At 47.8% G+C, this 21,093-nt stretch overlaps 1 protein-coding gene across 4 annotated transcripts in view; it reads right to left on the bottom strand.

Annotated features, from left to right (window-relative positions):
- LOC129846245 (synaptojanin-2-binding protein-like) overlaps positions 1-21,093 on the bottom strand; it is an 80,902-nt gene that overhangs the window by 7,159 nt on the left and 52,650 nt on the right. For all 4 annotated transcript variants that reach the window (XM_055914252.1, XM_055914254.1, XM_055914251.1 and 1 more), the window contains exons 3-5: positions 19,818-19,913; positions 1,961-2,030; positions 1,765-1,839 (exon numbers count right to left, since the gene is read on the bottom strand). In XM_055914252.1, coding sequence (XP_055770227.1) covers positions 1,765-1,839; positions 1,961-2,030; positions 19,818-19,913 — 241 coding nt within the window. The remainder of the gene's footprint in view (positions 1-1,764; positions 1,840-1,960; positions 2,031-19,817; positions 19,914-21,093) is intronic.

The following is a 21,093-nucleotide window of genomic DNA, read 5'->3' as shown; positions in this document are numbered from 1 at the left end:
AGCGAAATTGAGCTCAGGTGCATCCTGTTTCCATTGATCATCCTTGAGATGTTTCTACAACTTGATTGGAGTCCATCTGTGGTAAATTCAATTGATTGGACATGGTTTGGAAAGGCACACACCTGTCTATATAAGGTCCCACAGTTGACAGTGCATGTCAGAGGAAAAACAAAGCCATGAGGTTGAAGGAATTGTCCATGGAGCGCCGAGACAGGATTGTGTCGAGACATAGATCTGGGGAAGGGTACCAAAAAATATCTGCAGCATTGAAGGTCCCCAAGAACACAGTGGCCTCCATCATTCTTAAATGGAAGAAGTTTGGAACCACTAAAACTCTTCCTAGAGCTGACCGCACGGCCAACCTGAGCAATCAGGGGAGAAGGGCCTTGGTCAGGGAGGTGACCAAGAACCCGATGGTCACTCTGACAGAGCTCCAGAGTTCCTCTGTGGAGATGGGAGAACCTTCCAGAAGGACAACCATCTCTGCAGCACTCCATCAATCAGCCCTTTATGTTAGAGTGGCCAGATGGAAGCCGCTCCTCAGTAAAAGGCACATGACATCCCTCTTAGAGTATGCCAAAAGGCACCTAAAGGACTCTCAGACCATGAGAAACAAGATTTTCTGGTCTGATGAAACTAAGATTGAACTCTTTGGTCTGAATGCCAACTGCCACGTCTGGAGGAAACCTGGCACCATGCCTACAGTGAAGCATGGTGGTGGCAGCGTCATGCTGTGGGGATGTTTTCAGCGGCATGAACTGGGAGACTAGTCAGGATCAAAGGAAAGATGAACGGAGCGAAGATTGATGTGGATGGGGGCGTGCTCTTTCTGCTGTTTCCTGAAGTCCACAATCAGCTCCTTTTGTTTTGTTGACGTTGAGGGAAAGGTTATTTTCCTGGCACCACTTCACCAGGGCCTTTCGCCTCCTCGCTTTAGGCTGTCTCGTCATTGTTGGTAATCAGGCGTATTACTACTGTTGTGTCGTCTGCAAACTTGATGATTGAGTTGGAGACGTGCGTGGCCACGCAGTCATGGGTGAACAGGGAGTACAGGAGGGGGCTGAGCACGCACCCTTGTGGGGCCCTCGTGCTGAGGATCAGCGTAGCAAGTTCACAGGTTCATCAGTTTGGATTAACAGTCTGTACTAAATGTCTTTCCATTCATCCTCTTGTTGCTAGCTGCCAGGGGTGCAGAGAAAGGTAGGAAGAAGAAGTGCCTGAGGCGGAGCGAGGGCGTCCCAGCCCAAAAACCCTGCCCAAAATGTCCACCATGCCACTGCCAGGGTTATTCATCTTCGAAGAGGAAGCCAAAGAAACTCTCAGCGCCTTGCCAACCATCTGGTTTATCAACAAAATTATTCATTTTTACTTTGAATAATTAAAAAATGGCATCTTTTTAATAATCTCAATTTTTGAGAGGAGGAGGAGGAGGAGGAGGAGGAGGAGGAGGAGGAGGAGGAGGAGGAGGAGGAGGAGGAGGAGGAGGAGGAGGAGGAGGACAGGCAGGCCAAGTTGAGAGATAAAGGACATTCAGGGACACAGATGGACATGGAGCACAATTGGAGTTCCAAGCCGACACAAAACACCTGATAGCTGAAATTCAGACTTCAGACACAAATGCGGATTACAGACACTCACATCAGCGACCCAATGCGTATTGACGCTAAAGTTGTGATTAAGTGTATTGACACTAAGCCTACAGAATGTGGTCAATGATACGCGGTCGTGTGTATCTCATATCTAGACACGGTCCTCAGGGCCTACCTTGCTTCCTCGTCTCTGGCGATCAGAAGGCGCATTTGGTTGCTCGAGGACGCTGATCTCAGAACGTCTACTGCTCTGTATAAAAGAATAACAGAAAAACAAAACGTTAATGTCTTGACTACATCAACACAAATTTCACTGGTCTTTTTGGTCTTTTTCCAATGACGAGAGAGTTGTTTTTTATTGTTGAACCTACCTTTCACTGGTGACCCCTAGTAAACTCTCCCCATTCACCTCCAAGATCTGGTCTCCCGCCTGGAGGTGTCCTGGTGAGGTGAGAGGTCAACAGAAGGTCACAGGTCAAACAGTGATGTCATCAAGGTGAGGATGTCATCAGAATATGAAGTATAAGAGAGGTTGGTTCAGTGAATCCCGCTTGTATGATGAGTAACCTTGCCTCAGACCAGAGTCCCAAAGACTTGTTTTGGCTCACCAAACTATAGCTCAGCGGGCTAATGGTCTTGTGGCGGGCAGACGACCCAGAGTTTAGGGGGAACATTTTACCTGGAATATCTAAGCATAACAAACCAGGGCCTGTGTTCACAAAGCCTCTCAGACTAGGATCCCACCTGTCTTATTCAATATTATCTAATAGGCAAAACTGATCCTAGATTAGCACTCCTAATCTGAGAGGCTTTGTGAATAGGGCCCAGGTACTTTAAATCTGATATAAATTACAGGAGCCCTATTGGCTGGTATCGTGACAACACTAATCACGTCTCTAGCAGACAAGGGAAAGTAAGAAGAGCACTTAAGGGGAGTATACAGTCTGTAAACGGTTTAGACTAAGAGTAAACAAAGAGGTGAAAACCGTTGAGAGGGCCCTTCCTGGACCTTCCTGGACCGCTGAAGGAGACTTGTTAATCAGTGATATGTCTCTATCTCTTTATCCCACCAGAACTGACCACAGAACAAACAGTTCCTCAGTGATACAGTATGTCTCTATCTCTTTATCCCACCAGAACTGACCTCAGAACAAACAGTTCCTCAGTGATACAGTATGTCTCTATCTCTCTATCCCACCAGAACTGACCTCAGAACAAACAGTTCCTCAGTGATACAGTATGTCTCTATCTCTCTATCCCACCAGAACTGACCTCAGAACAAACAGTTCCTCAGTGATACAGTATGTCTCTATCTCTCTATCCCACCAGAACTGACCTCAGAACAAACAGTTCATCAGTGATACAGTATGTCTCTATCTCTCTATCCCACCAGAACTGACCTCAGAACAAACAGTTCCTCAGTGATACAGTATGTCTCTATCTCTCTATCCCACCAGAACTGACCTCAGAACAAACAGTTCCTCAGTGATACAGTATGTCTCTTTCTCTTTATCCCACCAGAACTGACCTCAGAACAAACAGTTCATCAATGATACAGTATGTCTCTCTCTCTATCCCACCAGAACTGACCTCAGAACAAACAGTTCCTCAGTGATACAGTATGTCTCTATCTCTCTATCCCACCAGAACTGACCTCAGAACAAACAGTTCATCAGTGATACAGTATGTCTCTATCTCTCTATCCCACCAGAACTGACCTCAGAACAAACAGTTCATCAGTGATACAGTATGTCTCTATCTCTTTATCCCACCAGAACTGACCTCAGAACAAACAGTTCATCAGTGATACCATCCTGAGAGGTGTCACCACAACCACTTCTCCTGTCACTCACTGGTTCATGAGCTCAACCTAGGATGCATTTGAAATGGCACCCTATTTCCTATATAGTGCACTACTTTGACCAAAGCCCTCTATGTGCCCTTGTCCAAAGTAGTTCACTACATAGTGAATAGGGTGCCAAATCAGACAGAACCCTAGAAGAGATTGATTGGAAGTGGAGTAGTGTAACGACGCTAGATGATAAACACATTACCATCTCTTCCTCTGAGATATCCTTATTGGGATTGTGTCTAGCTAGGGCCTTTCTCTTTGGGCCAGGCGATCTGTGTTCGCAACCCACTAGAGACCTGATCCTTCTCCCTCAGTTCATTACGATATGATATAACCAATCTGGGTTCACGACCCACTAGAGACCTGGTCCTTCTCCCTCAGTTCATTATGATATAATATAACCAATCTGGGTTCATGACCCACTAGAGACCTGGTCCTTCTCCCTCAATTCATTATGATATGATATAACCAATCTGGGATCACAACCCACTAGAGACCTTGTCCTTCTCCCTCAGTTCATTACAATATGATATAACCAATCTGGGATCACGACCCACTAGAGACCTGGTCCTTTTCCCTCAGTTCATTACAATATGATATAACCAATCTGGGTTCATGACCCACTAGAGACCTGGTCCTTCTCCCTCAGTTCATTATGATATAATATAACCAATCTGGGATCACGACCCACTAGAGACCTTGTCCTTCTCCCTCAGTTCATTACAATATGATATAACCAATCTGGGATCACGACACACTAGAGACCTGGTCCTTCTTCCTCAGTTCATTATGATATGATATAACCATTCTGGGATCACGACCCACTAGAGACCTGGTCCTTCTCCCTAAGTTCATTATGATATGATATAACCAATCTGGGATCACGACCCACTAGAGACCTGGTCCTTCTCCCTCAGTTCATTATGATATGATATAACCAATCTGGGATCACAACCCACTAGAGACCTTGTCCTTCTCCCTCAGTTCATTATGATATGATATAACCAATCTGGGTTCACGACCCACTAGAGACCTGGTCCTTCTCCCTCAGTTCATTATGATATGATATAACCAATCTGGGTTCACGACCCACTAGAGACCTGGTCGTTCTCCCTCAGTTCATTATGATATGATATAACCATTCTGGGATCACGACCCACTAGAGACCTGGTCCTTCTCCCTCAGTTCATTATGATATGATATAACCAATCTGGGATCACGACCCACTAGAGACCTGGTCCTTCTCCCTCAGTTCATTATGATATGATATAACACAGAGTTGTGCAAACTGTACATCATCGCAATGCAGTTAGTTCCATTCACTACAGTAGGGATAGTAACAATGGCACATTTGATTAATTTAGTCAATTTCTTGAGCCCAAGGGACAAGTTACATAAGTCACTGGTCTAAAAGACTTGATGAGTTTATCTAATATGAGCTGTAGCAGAGAGCATGTTCTACATAACTTATATTAAATAACCATGTTTTAACAGTCCAAATTCCCAGACTTAGTAGGTCTTCTGGGTAGAAGAAAATAGAACGTTTTATAGTACGTGAATTTTCGGAAAAATGAGTTTGCTTTAAATGTCAGGATGTCGTACTCATTTCGACTTTTCATCAAGTAGAATTCACTGCACACTATTGAGGAAGATCATCGTCTTTCGAGACACACTTGTGTCTGACAACAGCTGATAACAGATCTGTACTCATATAGACCTCTAACTGACACTGTAGTAAGTCTCCATAGTAACAGAGTCTGTACTCATATAGACCTCTATCTATACTGACACTGTAGTAAGTCTCCATAGTAACAGAGTCTGTACTCATATAGACCTCTATCTATACTGACACTGTAGTAAGTCTCCATAGTAACAGAGTCTGTACTCATATAGACCTTTATACTGACACTGTAGTAAGTCTCCATAGTAACAGAGTCTGTACTCACATAGACCTCTATCTATACTGACACTGTAGTAAGTCTCCATGGTAACAGAGGAAGACAGGTAGACATCGAGACAGACATGTTTAATCCTACCCTTCAGAGGTATTAACACTGATAGTACTACGCACTTGGATGATGCTGGACACACACACACACACACACACACACAAACACACACACACGTGAGCCACTTACACCACAGCCTGTACGTATACATTAAATTGTTGTTAGCTGTATTTCCTGAGGGCTATAAGTAGTAGTTAGCTGTATTTCCTGAGGGCTATAAGTAGTAGTTAGCTGTATTTCCTGAGGGCTATAAGTAGTAGTTAGCTGTATTTACTGAGGGCTATAAGAAGTAGTTAGCTGAATTTCCTCAGGGCTATGAATTGTAGTTAGCTGTATTTCCTCAGGGCTATAAGTAGTAGTTAGCTGTATTTCCTGAGGGCTATATGTAGTAGTTAGCTGTATTTCCTGAGGGCTATATGTCACGCCCTGGCCTTAGTATTATTTGTTTTATTTATTATTTTAGTTAGGTCAGGGTGTGACATGGGGTATGTGTGTGTTTGGGGTATTATATGGTAGAGGGGGTGTTGGTTGTAGTGTATGGTTTTGTGTTGAGTGTATGTATCTAGCTGTGTCTATGGGTGTGTAGTTTTCTAGGAAAGTCTATGGTGGCCTGAATGGGTTCTCAATTAGAGACAGCTGGTTTCTGTTGTCTCTGATTGGGAGCCATATTTAGGGTAGCCATAGGCTTTCGTTTGATGTGGGTAATTGTCTATGTCAGAACGTTTGTTAGTGTAACGGTCCTGACCTGTTTTATGTTGTTTTTGTATGTGTTTATGGTCAGGGCGTGTGTTTTGGGTGGGCAGTCTATGTTTTCTGTTTCTATGTTGGTTTTGGGTTGCCTGGTATGGCTCTTAATTAGAGGCAGGTGGTTTGCGTTTTCCTCTAATTAAGAGTCATATTTAGGTAGGGTGTTCTCACTGTTTGTTTGTGGGTGATTGTCTTCCGTGTTCGTATATGTATGGTATATGTATGTACCATACGGGACTGTTTGGTTGTTCGTTTCGTTTTCGATGTAGTCTGTTCCTGTCCGTGAGTTTTACGTTTTAGTTAAGTAAGTTCATGTTCAGGTTTTTTCGTCTACGTCGTTTTCTTGTTTTGTAAGTTTGTAAAAGTGTTTGTTTTCGTGTGCCGTCGTGTTAAATAAAAGATGGCTTATTTCCCGAATGCTGCATTTTGGTCTGATGATCCTTCTCTCCTCTCCTTGTCCGAGGAAGAGGAGAACGACAGCCCTTACAGAATCACCCACCACGCTAGGACCAAGCGGCAAGGGAAAACTCAACGGAGTAAGGAACAGGGCAACAAGGACTCTTGGACTTGGGACGAAATATTGGACGGGAGAGGTCCATGGGCTCAGCCGGGAGAATATCGCCGTCCCAAAGCTGAGCTGGAGGCACTGAGGAGAGCAGAGGCTACCGGAGAGAGGAACCGGAGTTATGACGGAACGCGTCTGGCACGGAAGCCCAAAAAGCCCGTAAGTAACACCAAAAAATTTCTTGGGGGGGGGCTAAGAGGTAGTGGGCCAAGGGCAGGTAGGAGACCTGCGCCCACTTCCCAGGCTTACCGTGGAGAGCGGGAGTACGGGCAGGCGCCGTGTTACGCAGTAGAGCGCACGGTGTCTCCTGTACGAGTGCATAGCCCAGTGCGGGTTATTCCACCTCCCCGCACTGGCAGGGCTAGATTGGGTATTGAGCCAGGTGTCATGAGGCCGGCTCAACGCGTCTGGTCTCCAGTGCGTCTCCTCGGGCCGGCATACATGGCACCTGCCTTACGCATGGTTTCCCCGGTTCGCCTACATAGGCCGGTGCGGGTTATTCCACCTCCCCGCACTGGTCGGGCGACCGGGAGCATTCAACCAGGTAAGGTTGGGCAGGCTCAATGCTCAAGAGTGCCAGTACGCCTCCACGGTCCGGTATTTCCGGCGCCACCTCCCCGCCCCAGCCTAGTACCTACAGTGCCTACACTACGCACTAGGCTACCAGTGCGTCTCCTGAGCCCAGTTCCTCCTCCATGCACTCTCTCTGTAGTGCGTGTATCCAGTTCGGTGCCTCCAGTTCCGGCACCACGCACTAAGCCTCCTGTGCGTCTCCAGAGCCCTGTACACACTGTATCTTCTCCCCCTACTAATCCTGATGTGCTTGTCCTCAGCCCGGTGTCACCAGTGCCGGTACCTCGCATCAGGTATAGAGTGGGCTTTGAGAGTACAGTGTGCCCTGTCCTTGCTCCCCGCACTAGTAGGAAGGTGCTTATCCTTAGCCCGGTGCCTCCAGTTCCGGCACCACGCACCAGGTCTACAGTGCACCGTATCCGGCCAGAGCCATCCGTCTCACCAGCGCCATCTGAGCCATCCGTCTCCCCAGCGCCATCTGAGCCATCCGTCTCCCCAGCGCCGTCTGAGCCATCCGTCTCCCCAGCGCCGTCTGAGCCATCCGTCTGCAATGAGCCTGCAAAGCCGCCCGTCTGCCATGAGCCTACAGAGCCGTCTGCCAGACAGGAGCCGCTAGAGCCGCACGCCAGACAGGAGCCGCTAGAGCCGCCCGCCAGACAGGATCTGCCAGAGCCGCCAACCAGACAGGATCTGCCAGAGCCGCCAACCAGACAGGATCTGCCAGAGCCGCCAACCAGACAGGATCTGCCAGAGCCGCCAACCAGACAGGATCTGCCAGAGCCGCCAACCAGACAGGATCTGCCAGAGCCGCCAGCGAGCCATGAGCAGCCAGAGCCGTCAGAGAGCCATGAGCGTCGAGAGCCGTCAGAGCCATGAGCGTCGAGAGCCGTCAGCCTGCCATGAGCGTCGAGAGCCGTCAGCCTGCCATGAGCGTCGAGAGCCGTCAGCCTGCCATGAGCGTCGAGAGCCGTCAGCCTGCCATGAGCGTCGAGAGCCGTCAGCCTGCCATGAGCGTCGAGAGCCGTCAGCCAGCCATGAGCGTCGAGAGCCGTCAGCCAGCCATGAGCGTCGAGAGCCGTCAGCCAGCCATGAGCGTCGAGAGCCGTCAGCCAGCCATGAGCGTCGAGAGCCATCAGCCAGCCATGAGCGTCGAGAGCCGTCAGCCAGCCATGAGCGTCGAGAGCCGTCAGCCAGCCATGAGCGTCGAGAGCCGTCAGCCAGCCATGAGCGTCGAGAGCCGTCAGCCAGCCATGAGCGTCAAGAGCCGTTCAGTCAGGATCTGCCTGAGTATATCAGCCGGGACCTGCCCCTTGTCCCGGTGCTGCCCCTTATCCCGGTGCTGCCCCTTGTCCCGGTGCTGCCCCTTGTCCCGGTGCTGCCCCTTGTCCCGGTGCTGCCCCTTGTCCCGGTGCTGCCCCTTGTCCCGGTGCTGCCCCTTATCCCGGTGCTGCCCCTTATCCCGGTGCTGCCCCTTGTCCCGGTGCTGCCCCTTGTCCCGGTGCTACCCCTTGTCCCGGTGCTACCCCTTGTCCCGGTGCTGCCCCTTGTCCCGGTGCTGCCCCTTCTCCCGGTGCTGGCCGTTCATTTAGGGGATGTTAGTTTTAGGGTGGTCATTGGGAGGGGAAGACAGAAGCGGGGAGTGACTATGGTGGTGTGGGGACAGCGTCCAGAGCCGGAGCCACCACCGTGGTCAACTGCCCACCCAGACCCTCCCCTGGACTTTGTGCTGGTGCGCCCGGCGTTCGCACCTTGAGGGGGGGGTTCTGTAACGGTCCTGACCTGTTTTATGTTGTTTTTGTATGTGTTTATGGTCAGGGCGTGTGTTTTGGGTGGGCAGTCTATGTTTTCTGTTTCTATGTTGGTTTTGGGTTGCCTGGTATGGCTCTTAATTAGAGGCAGGTGGTTTGCGTTTTCCTCTAATTAAGAGTCATATTTAGGTAGGGTGTTCTCACTGTTTGTTTGTGGGTGATTGTCTTCCGTGTTCGTATATGTATGTACCATACGGGACTGTTTGGTTGTTCGTTTCGTTTTCGATGTAGTCTGTTCCTGTCCGTGAGTTTTACGTTTTAGTTAAGTAAGTTCATGTTCAGGTTTTTTCGTCTACGTCGTTTTCTTGTTTGGTAAGTTTGTAAAAGTGTTTGTTTTCGTGTGCCGTCGTGTTAAATAAAAGATGGCTTATTTCCCGAATGCTGCATTTTGGTCTGATGATCCTTCTCTCCTCTCCTCGTCCGAGGAAGAGGAGAACGACAGCCCTTACAGTTAGCCTGTGTATGTGCACGACGTTTATTAGCTTCACGGTCGTTTTTTGTTTTGGTTAGTTTGTAAGTGTTTTTGTTTCGTTTTTTCCTTCTCCTAAATAAAAGGAGGATGGCTTATTTTCCAACTGCTGCGTTTTGGTCCGTCAATCCCCCATACGATCGTGACACTATAAGTAGTAATTATCTGCATTTCCTGAGGGCTATAAGTAGTAGTTAGCTGTATTTCCTGAGGGCTATAAGTAGTATTTAGCTGTATTTCCTGAGGGCTATAAGTAGTAATTAACTAGTATTTCCTGAGGGCTATAAGTAGTAGTTAGCTGTATTTCCTGAGGGCTATATGTAGTAGTTAGCTGTATTTCCTGAGGGCTATATGTAGCAGTTAGCTGTATTTCCTGAGGGCTATAAGTAGTAGTTAGCTGTATTTCCTCAGGGCTATAAGTAGTTGTTAGCTGTATTTCCTGAGGGCTATAAATTGTAGTTAGCTGTATTTCTTGAGGGCTATAAGTAGTAGTTAGCTGTATTTCCTCAGGGCTATAAGTAGTAGTTAGCTGTATTTCCTCAGGGCTATAAGTAGTAGTTAGCTGTATTTCCTGAGGGCTATATGTAGTAGTTAGCTGTATTTCTTGAGGGCTATAAATAGTAGTTAGCTGTATTTCCTCAGGGCTATAAGCAGTAGTTTGCTGTATTTCCTCAGGGCTATAAATTGCAGTTAGCTGCATTTCCTGAGGGCTATAAGTAGTAATAAGCTGTATTTCCTGGGGGCTATAAGTAGTAGTTAGCTGTATTTCCTGAGGGCTATAAATTGCAGTTAGCTGCATTTCCTGAGGGCTATAAGTAGTTGTTAGCTGTATTTCCTGAGGGCTATAAGTAGTAATAAGCTGTATTTCCTGAGGGCTATAAGTAGTAATAAGCTGTATTTCCTGAGGGCTATAAATTGCAGTTAGCTGCATTTCCTGAGGGCTATAAGTAGTTGTTAGCTGTATTTCCTGAGGGCTATAAGTAGTAATAAGCTGTATTTCCTGAGGGCTATAAGTAGTAACAAGCTGTATTTCCTGAGGGCTATAAATTACAGTTAGCTGCATTTCCTGAGGGCTATAAGTAGTTGTTAGCTGTATTTCCTGAGGGCTATAAGTAGTAGTTAGCTGTATTTCCTGAGGGCTATAAGTAGTAATAAGCTGTATTTCCTGAGGGCTATAAGTAGTAGTTAGCTGCATTTCCTGAGGGCTATAAGTAGTAATAAGCTGTATTTCCTGAGGGCTATAAGTAGTAGTTAGCTGTATTTCCTGAGGGCTATAGGTAGTAGTTAGCTGCATTTCCTGAGTGCTATAAGTAGTAGTTAGCTGTATTTCCTGAGGGCTATAGGTAGTAGTTAGCTGCATTTCCTGAGGGCTATATGTAGTAGTTAGCTGCATTTCCTGAGTGCTATAAGTAGTAATAAGCTGTATTTCCTGAGGGCTATAGGTAGTAGTTAGCTGCATTTCCTGAGTGCTATAGGTAGTAGTTAGCTGCATTTCTTGAGGGCTATAAATAGTAGTTAGCTGTATTTCCTCAGGGCTATAAGTAGTAGTTAGCTGTATTTCCTCAGGGCTATATGTAGTAGTTAGCTGTATTTCTTGAGGGCTATAAGTAGTAGTTCGCTGTATTTCCTCAGGGCTATAAGCAGTAGTTTGCTGTATTTCCCCAGGGCTATAAATTGCAGTTAGCTGCATTTCCTGAGGGCTATAAGTAGTAATAAGCTGTATTTCCTGGGGGCTATAAGTAGTAGTTAGCTGTATTTCCTGAGGGCTATAAATTGCAGTTAGCTGCATTTCCTGAGGGCTATAAGTAGTTGTTAGCTGTATTTCCTGAGGGCTATAAGTAGTAGTTAGCTGTATTTCCTGAGGGCTATAAGTAGTAATAAGCTGTATTTCCTGAAGGCTATAAGTAGTAATAAGCTGTATTTCCTGAGGGCTATAAATTGTAGTTAGCTGTATTTCCTGAGGGCTATAAGTAGTTGTTAGCTGTATTTCCTGAGGGCTATAAGTAGTAATAAGCTGTATTTCCTGAGGGCTATAAATTGTAGTTAGCTGTATTTCCTGAGGGCTATAAGTAGTAATAAGCTGTATTTCCTGAGGGCTATAAGTAGTAATAAGCTGTATTTCCTGAGGGCTATAAGTAGTAGTTAGCTGCATTTCCTGAGTGCTATAGGTAGTAGTTAGCTGCATTTCCTGAGTGCTATAGGTAGTAGTTAGCTGCATTTCCTGAGTGCTATAGGTAGTAGTTAGCTGCATTTCCTGAGTGCTATAGGTAGTAGTTAGCTGCATTTCCTGAGTGCTATATGAGTTAAGCGAGCAATTAGCAGCTCAACCCACTCTGCCTAGATATGTTGTCCACTACAAGATCTGCATTGATTTCAATTGGTTTTATTGTAATAGAAAATGTATCTGCTGGAAGCTATTGATGCTGTTTCTGAAGCCTCTGCACTCTGCCTAAGAAAACAGCTATCTTCATCTATTTTCTGCCATATTGCTTTCCCCTATCCAGTCCTGTCAGATCTTCAATAGGGAGCGAACGAGGACAGGAAGAAAGACAAGTTTGTAGGATGAAACATGGCCCAAGGTTGTGACTTCAGTAACCCCTCCAATAAATAATTGCTTATTCCTGGAACTCTCTGTTCCAGTGAAACCACTTCACTCCAAACCCCTCCAAACCACTGTGTCCCAAATGGCACTTTATTCCCAATTTAGTGCACTACTGTTACCCATAGACCACATAGGCTTCTGGTCAAAAGTAGTGCACTAAATACGGAATAGGGTGTCATTTGGGATGCATTCCCTTTCTGATTTCTGAGTCCGATGGATTTTCCCATGCCTTCATTCACAATAATGAGATTGCTCTTCTTTGGTCATTAGTGGGAAAGCTGTCCCAAATCACAGGGATCAAAGCAATTTAATCACACCATGTTTGTGCTGGAGCAGAGGCAGATTTCCCTGTAGTTATCTGTGTTCCAAACGGGACCCTATTACCTACATAGTGCACTGCTTTTGACCAGAGCCCTAAAGTAGTGCACTATGTTGGGAATAGGGTGCCATTTGAGATACAGTACTTCATTTCAGGGACCAAGTAGAGAAACCACATCCAAAACACACAGACCAGAGTGGCCTGTCAGTTAGTGGACTGAAACACAGACCAGAGTGGCCTGTCAGTTAGTGGACTGAAACACAGACCAGAGCGGCCTGTAGGTTGGGGGACTGAAACACAGACCAGAGCGGCCTGTCAGTTAGTGGACTGAAACACAGACCAGAGTGGCCTGTCAGTTAGGGGACTTGAAACACAGACCAGAGCGGCCTGTCAGTTAGTGGACTGAAATACAGACCAGAGCAGCCTGTCGGTTAGGGGACTGAAATACAGACCAGAGCGGCCTGTCAGTTAGTGGACTGAAACACAGACCAGAGCGGCCTGTAGGTTAGGAGACTGAAATACAGACCAGAGCGGCCTGTCAGTTAGTGGACTGAAACACAGACCAGAGTGGCCTGTAGGTTAGGGGACTGAAACACAGACGAGAGCGGCCTGTAGGTTAGGGGACTGAAACACAGACCAGAGCGGCCTGTAGGTTAGGGGACTGAAATACAGACCAGAGCAGCCTGTCGGTTAGGGGACTGAAACACAGACCAGAGCGGCCTGTCAGTTAGGGGACTGAAACACAGACCAGAGCAGCCTGTAGGTTAGGGGACTGAAACACAGACCAGAGCGGCCTGTCAGTTAGGGGAATTGAAACACAGACCAGAGCGTCCTGTAGGTTAGGGGACTGAAACACAGACCAGAGCGGCCTGTCAGTTAGGGGACTGAAACACAGACCAGAGCAGCCTGTAGGTTAGGGGACTGAAACACAGACCAGAGTGGCCTGTCAGTTAGGGGACTTGAAACACAGACCAGAGTGGCCTGTAGGTTAGGGGACTGAAACACAGACCAGAGTGGCCTGTCGGTTAGGGGACTGAAATACAGACCAGAGCGGCCTGTCAGTTAGTGGACTGAAACACAGACCAGAGCGGCCTGTAAGTTAGGGGACTGAAACACAGACCAGAGCGGCCTGTAGGTTAGGGGACTGAAACACAGACCAGAGCAGCCTGTAGGTTGGGGGACTGAAACACAGACCAGAGTGGCCTGTCATTTAGGGGACTGAAATACAGACCAGAGCAGCCTGTAGGTTAGGGGACTGAAACACAGACCAGAGCGGCCTGTCAGTTAGGGGACTGAAACACAGACCAGAGCGGCCTGTCAGTTAGGGGACTGAAACACAGACCAGAGCGGCCTGTAGGTTAGGGGACTGAAACACAGACCAGAGCGGCCTGTCAGTTAGGGGACTTGAAACACAGACCAGAGCGGCCTGTAGGTTAGGGGACTGAAACACAGACCAGAGCAGCCTGTAGGTTAGGGGACTGAAACACAGACCAGAGTGGCCTGTCATTTAGGCGACTGAAACACAGACCAGAGCAGCCTGTCAGTTAGGGGACTGAAACACAGACCAGAGTGGCCTGTCATTTTGGGGACTGAAACACAGACCAGAGCAGCCTGTAGGTTAGGGGACTGAAACACAGACCAGAGTGGCCTGTAGGTTAGGGGACTGAAACACAGACCAGAGTGGCCTGTCGGTTAGGGGACTGAAATACAGACCAGAGCAGCCTGTCGGTTAGGGGACTGAAACACAGACCAGAGCGGCCTGTCAGTTAGGGGACTGAAACACAGACCAGAGCAGCCTGTAGGTTAGGGGACTGAAACACAGACCAGAGCGGCCTGTCAGTTAGGGGAATTGAAACACAGACCAGAGCGTCCTGTAGGTTAGGGGACTGAAACACAGACCAGAGCGGCCTGTCAGTTAGGGGACTGAAACACAGACCAGAGCAGCCTGTAGGTTAGGGGACTGAAACACAGACCAGAGTGGCCTGTCAGTTAGGGGACTTGAAACACAGACCAGAGTGGCCTGTAGGTTAGGGGACTGAAACACAGACCAGAGTGGCCTGTCGGTTAGGGGACTGAAATACAGACCAGAGCGGCCTGTCAGTTAGTGGACTGAAACACAGACCAGAGCGGCCTGTAAGTTAGGGGACTGAAACACAGACCAGAGCGGCCTGTAGGTTAGGGGACTGAAACACAGACCAGAGCAGCCTGTAGGTTGGGGGACTGAAACACAGATCAGAGTGGCCTGTCATTTAGGGGACTGAAATACAGACCAGAGCAGCCTGTAGGTTAGGGGACTGAAACACAGACCAGAGTGGCCTGTCATTTAGGGGACTGAAATACAGACCAGAGCAGCCTGTAGGTTAGGGGACTGAAACACAGACCAGAGCGGCCTGTCAGTTAGGGGACTGAAACACAGACCAGAGCGGCCTGTCAGTTAGGGGACTGAAACACAGACCAGAGCGGCCTGTAGGTTAGGGGACTGAAACACAGACCAGAGCGGCCTGTCAGTTAGGGGACTTGAAACACAGACCAGAGCGGCCTGTAGGTTAGGGGACTGAAACACAGACCAGAGCAGCCTGTAGGTTAGGGGACTGAAACACAGACCAGAGCAGCCTGTAGGTTGGGGGACTGAAACACAGACCAGAGTGGCCTGTCATTTAGGGGACTGAAATACAGACCAGAGCAGCCTGTAGGTTAGGGGACTGAAACACAGACCAGAGCGGCCTGTCAGTTAGGGGACTGAAACACAGACCAGAGCGGCCTGTCAGTTAGGGGACTGAAACACAGACCAGAGCGGCCTGTCAGTTAGGGGGCTGAAACACAGACCAGAGCGGCCTGTAGGTTAGGGGACTGAAATACAGACCAGAGCGGCCTGTCAGTTAGGGGACTTGAAACACAGACCAGAGCGGCCTGTAGGTTAGGGGACTGAAACACAGACCAGAGCGGCCTGTCAGTTAGGGGACTGAAACACAGACCAGAGCAGCCTGTAGGTTAGGGGACTGAAACACAGACCAGAGTGGCCTGTCAGTTAGGGGACTTGAAACACAGACCAGAGTGGCCTGTAGGTTAGGGGACTGAAACACAGACCAGAGTGGCCTGTCGGTTAGGGGACTGAAATACAGACCAGAGCGGCCTGTCAGTTAGTGGACTGAAACACAGACCAGAGCGGCCTGTAAGTTAGGGGACTGAAACACAGACCAGAGCGGCCTGTAGGTTAGGGGACTGAAACACAGACCAGAGCAGCCTGTAGGTTGGGGGACTGAAACACAGATCAGAGTGGCCTGTCATTTAGGGGACTGAAATACAGACCAGAGCAGCCTGTAGGTTAGGGGACTGAAACACAGACCAGAGCGGCCTGTCAGTTAGGGGACTGAAACACAGACCAGAGCGGCCTGTCAGTTAGGGGACTGAAACACAGACCAGAGCGGCCTGTAGGTTAGGGGACTGAAACACAGACCAGAGCGGCCTGTCAGTTAGGGGACTTGAAACACAGACCAGAGCGGCCTGTAGGTTAGGGGACTGAAACACAGACCAGAGCAGCCTGTAGGTTAGGGGACTGAAACACAGACCAGAGTGGCCTGTCAGTTAGTGGACTGAAAAACAGACCAGAGTGGCCTGTAGGTTAGGGGACTGAAACACAGACCAGAGCGGCCTGTAGGTTAGGGGAATGAAACACAGACCAGAGCAGCCTGTAGGTTAGGGGACTGAAACACAGACCAGAGTGGCCTGTCATTTAGGCGACTGAAACACAGACCAGAGCAGCCTGTCAGTTAGGGGACTGAAACACAGACCAGAGTGGCCTGTCATTTTGGGGACTGAAACACAGACCAGAGCAGCCTGTAGGTTAGGGGACTGAAACATAGACCAGAGTGGCCTGTCAGTTAGGGGACTTGAAACACAGACCAGAGTGGCCTGTAGGTTAGGGGACTGAAACACAGACCAGAGTGGCCTGTCGGTTAGGGGACTGAAATACAGACCAGAGCAGCCTGTCAGTTAGTGGACTGAAACACAGACCAGAGCGGCCTGTAGGTTAGGGGACTGAAACACAGACCAGAGCAGCCTGTAGGTTGGGGGACTGAAACACAGACCAGAGTGGCCTGTCATTTAGGGGACTGAAATACAGACCAGAGCAGCCTGTAGGTTAGGGGACTGAAACACAGACCAGAGCGGCCTGTCAGTTAGGGGACTGAAACACAGACCAGAGCGGCCTGTCAGTTAGGGGACTGAAACACAGACCAGAGCGGCCTGTAGGTTAGGGGACTGAAACACAGACCAGAGCGGCCTGTCAGTTAGGGGACTTGAAACACAGACCAGAGCGGCCTGTAGGTTAGGGGACTGAAACACAGACCAGAGCAGCCTGTAGGTTAGGGGACTGAAACACAGACCAGAGTGGCCTGTCAGTTAGTGGACTGAAAAACAGACCAGAGTGGCCTGTAGGTTAGGGGACTGAAACACAGACCAGAGCGGCCTGTAGGTTAGGGGAATGAAACACAGACCAGAGCAGCCTGTAGGTTAGGGGACTGAAACACAGACCAGAGTGGCCTGTCATTTAGGCGACTGAAACACAGACCAGAGCAGCCTGTCAGTTAGGGGACTGAAACACAGACCAGAGTGGCCTGTCATTTTGGGGACTGAAACACAGACCAGAGCAGCCTGTAGGTTAGGGGACTGAAACATAGACCAGAGTGGCCTGTCAGTTAGGGGACTTGAAACACAGACCAGAGTGGCCTGTAGGTTAGGGGACTGAAACACAGACCAGAGTGGCCTGTCGGTTAGGGGACTGAAATACAGACCAGAGCAGCCTGTCAGTTAGTGGACTGAAACACAGACCAGAGCGGCCTGTAGGTTAGGGGACTGAAACACAGACCAGAGCAGCCTGTAGGTTGGGGGACTGAAACACAGACCAGAGTGGCCTGTCATTTAGGGGACTGAAATACAGACCAGAGCAGCCTGTAGGTTAGGGGACTGAAACACAGACCAGAGCGGCCTGTCAGTTAGGGGACTGAAACACAGACCAGAGCGGCCTGTCAGTTAGGGGACTGAAACACAGACCAGAGCGGCCTGTAGGTTAGGGGACTGAAACACAGACCAGAGCGGCCTGTCAGTTAGGGGACTTGAAACACAGACCAGAGCGGCCTGTAGGTTAGGGGACTGAAACACAGACCAGAGCAGCCTGTAGGTTAGGGGACTGAAACACAGACCAGAGTGGCCTGTCAGTTAGTGGACTGAAACACAGACCAGAGTGGCCTGTAGGTTAGGGGACTGAAACACAGACCAGAGCGGCCTGTAGGTTAGGGGAATGAAACACAGACCAGAGCAGCCTGTAGGTTAGGGGACTGAAACACAGACCAGAGTGGCCTGTCATTTAGGCGACTGAAACACAGACCAGAGCAGCCTGTCAGTTAGGGGACTGAAACACAGACCAGAGTGGCCTGTCATTTTGGGGACTGAAACACAGACCAGAGCAGCCTGTAGGTTAGGGGACTGAAACATAGACCAGAGTGGCCTGTCAGTTAGGGGACTTGAAACACAGACCAGAGTGGCCTGTAGGTTAGGGGACTGAAACACAGACCAGAGTGGCCTGTCGGTTAGGGGACTGAAATACAGACCAGAGCAGCCTGTCAGTTAGTGGACTGAAACACAGACCAGAGCGGCCTGTAGGTTAGGGGACTGAAACACAGACCAGAGCAGCCTGTAGGTTGGGGGACTGAAACACAGACCAGAGTGGCCTGTCATTTAGGGGACTGAAATACAGACCAGAGCAGCCTGTAGGTTAGGGGACTGAAACACAGACCAGAGCGGCCTGTCAGTTAGGGGACTGAAACACAGACCAGAGCGGCCTGTCAGTTAGGGGACTGAAACACAGACCAGAGCGGCCTGTCAGTTAGGGGGCTGAAACACAGACCAGAGCGGCCTGTAGGTTAGGGGACTGAAATACAGACCAGAGCGGCCTGTCAGTTAGGGGACTTGAAACACAGACCAGAGCGGCCTGTAGGTTAGGGGACTGAAACACAGACCAGAGCAGCCTGTAGGTTAGGGGACTGAAACACAGACCAGAGTGGCCTGTCAGTTAGTGGACTGAAACACAGACCAGAGTGGCCTGTAGGTTAGGGGACTGAAACACAGACCAGAGCGGCCTGTAGGTTAGGGGAATGAAACACAGACCAGAGCAGCCTGTAGGTTAGGGGACTGAAACACAGACCAGAGTGGCCTGTCATTTAGGCGACTGAAACACAGACCAGAGTGGCCTGTCAGTTAGGGGACTGAAACACAGACCAGAGCGGCCTGTATGTTAGTGGACTGAAACAGTGATTTATAATGGAGGGATACTTCTACTGTCTGAATGATAAACAGTGATTTATAATGGTGGAATACTTCTACTGTCTGAATGATAAACAGTGATTTATAATGGTGGAATACTTCTACTGTCTGAATGATAAACAGTGATTTATAATGGAGGGATACTTCTACTGTCTGAATGATAAACAGTGATTTATAATGGTGGAATACTTCTACTGTCTGAATGATAAACAGTGATTTATAATGGAGGGATACTTCTACTGTCTGAATGATAAACAGTGATTTATAATGGTGGAATACTTCTACTGTCTGAATGATAAACAGTGATTTATAATGGAGGGATACTTCTACTGTCTGAATGATAAACAGTGATTTATAATGGTGGAATACTTCTACTGTCTGAATGATAAACAGTGATTTATAATGTGGCACAAATCCAATACAAGTCAATGGTACCTTTATTATAATTTTCACGCTTCATGTACAAATCATCCTAAAATATCTAAAAATGTATTGTGAAGTTACTTATAGATGATATGGACATGAAGCGCGAAAATGCTAATATAGGTACCATTGACTTGTATTGGATTTGTGCCATAAATGCTAAAAGGTTAAAATTTGAAACAGTGGCCAAGTAACCAAAACCAAAGCATGGCTTGCTGTCATACCGTGTCCATAGACTGCTTACAGAGTATTGAAACCAATATGTCATGTTGTCATTTGGGTGAACTATCCCTTTAAGCGGCAGGTAGCCTAGTGGTTAGAGGGTTGGGCCAGTAATCGAAAGGTTGCTAGATCGAATCCCCGAGCTGACGAGGCAAACATCTGTCGTTCTGCCCCTGAACAAGGCAGTTAACAAGGCCATCATTGTAAATAAGAATTTGTTCTTAACCGACTTGCCTAGTTAAATAAAGGTTAAATAAATAAATAAAAACCTGTGTTACCATCCCCACCCGTTCTCTTTCTGCATAGAAAGATACTTACCATCACTTGAAGCAAGGCCACCAGGTAAAATCCTTTTGACGTAGACTCCAAACTCTTCTCCCGTTAACTCCTTCATTCCTCCAATGACTTTGATCCCTGAGGGAGGAAAATAACACCATAGAACAGAGTTTAATAGTAGCCTGTTTAACTACTGTCTATCTGTCACTGGGTTACTAATGACTCATAGAACAAAGGGCTGTTTAATAGTAGCCTGTTTAACTACTGTCTATCTGTCACTGGGTTACTAATGACTCATAGAACAGAGTTTAATAGTAGCCTGTTTAACTACTGTCTATCTGTCACTGGGTTACTAATGATTCATAGCACAGAGGGCTGTTTAATAGTAGCCTGTTTAACTACTGTCTATCTGTCACTGGGTTACTAATGACTCATAGAACAGAGTTTAATAGTAGCCTGTTTAACTACTGTCTATCTGTCACTGGGTTACTAATGACTCATAGAACAGAGTTTAATAGTAGCCTGTTTAACTACTGTCTATCTGTCACTGGGTGACTAATGATTCATAGAACAGAGGGCTGTTTAATAGTAGCCTGTTTAACTACTGTCTATCTGTCACTGGGTTACTAATGACTCATAGAACAGAGGGCTGTTTAATAGTAGCCTGTTTAACTACTGTCTATCTGTCACTGGGTTACTAATGACTCATAGAACAGAGTTTAATAGTAGACTGTTTAACTACTGTCTATCTGTCAATGGGTTACTAATGACTCATAGAACAGAGGGCTGTTTAATAGTAGCCTGTTTAACTACTGTCTATCTGTCACTGGGTTACTAATGACTCATAGAACAGAGGGCTGTTTAATAGTAGCCTGTTTAACTACTGTCTATCTGTCACTGGGTTACTAATGACTCATAGAACAGAGTTTAATAGTAGCCTGTTTAACTACTGTCTATCTGTCACTGGGTTACGAATGATTCATAGAAGAGGGGGCTGTTTAATAGTAGCCTATACATTGTTTAACTACTGTCTATCTGTCACTGGGTTACTAATGACTCTGAGCTGAAAGCTGTCTCAGGAAGAACAGTAGAGAGCTCAAATTGAATGACAAAAAACCTGATCCCATCCACTGAAGTTCATGAAGTTTGGAGAGTTGACCTTGTTCTTCGGTCATTGTGCTGAACAGCAGAGATATCTGTATGCTGTCACAATAGTGGTGGTAATTCTGTACACTCTCTTTACATCAACAGGCCTATCTGCGTCAATAATATAGCATGAGTTAAACCTACACAACTAAAGCCCTCTTCTCTAACAGCC

The sequence above is a fragment of the Salvelinus fontinalis genome, unplaced genomic scaffold, assembly GCF_029448725.1.
Source record: "Salvelinus fontinalis isolate EN_2023a unplaced genomic scaffold, ASM2944872v1 scaffold_0488, whole genome shotgun sequence".
NCBI classification, from domain to species: domain Eukaryota; kingdom Metazoa; phylum Chordata; class Actinopteri; order Salmoniformes; family Salmonidae; genus Salvelinus; species Salvelinus fontinalis.
This window is presented reverse-complemented; position numbering and strand designations above follow the sequence as displayed.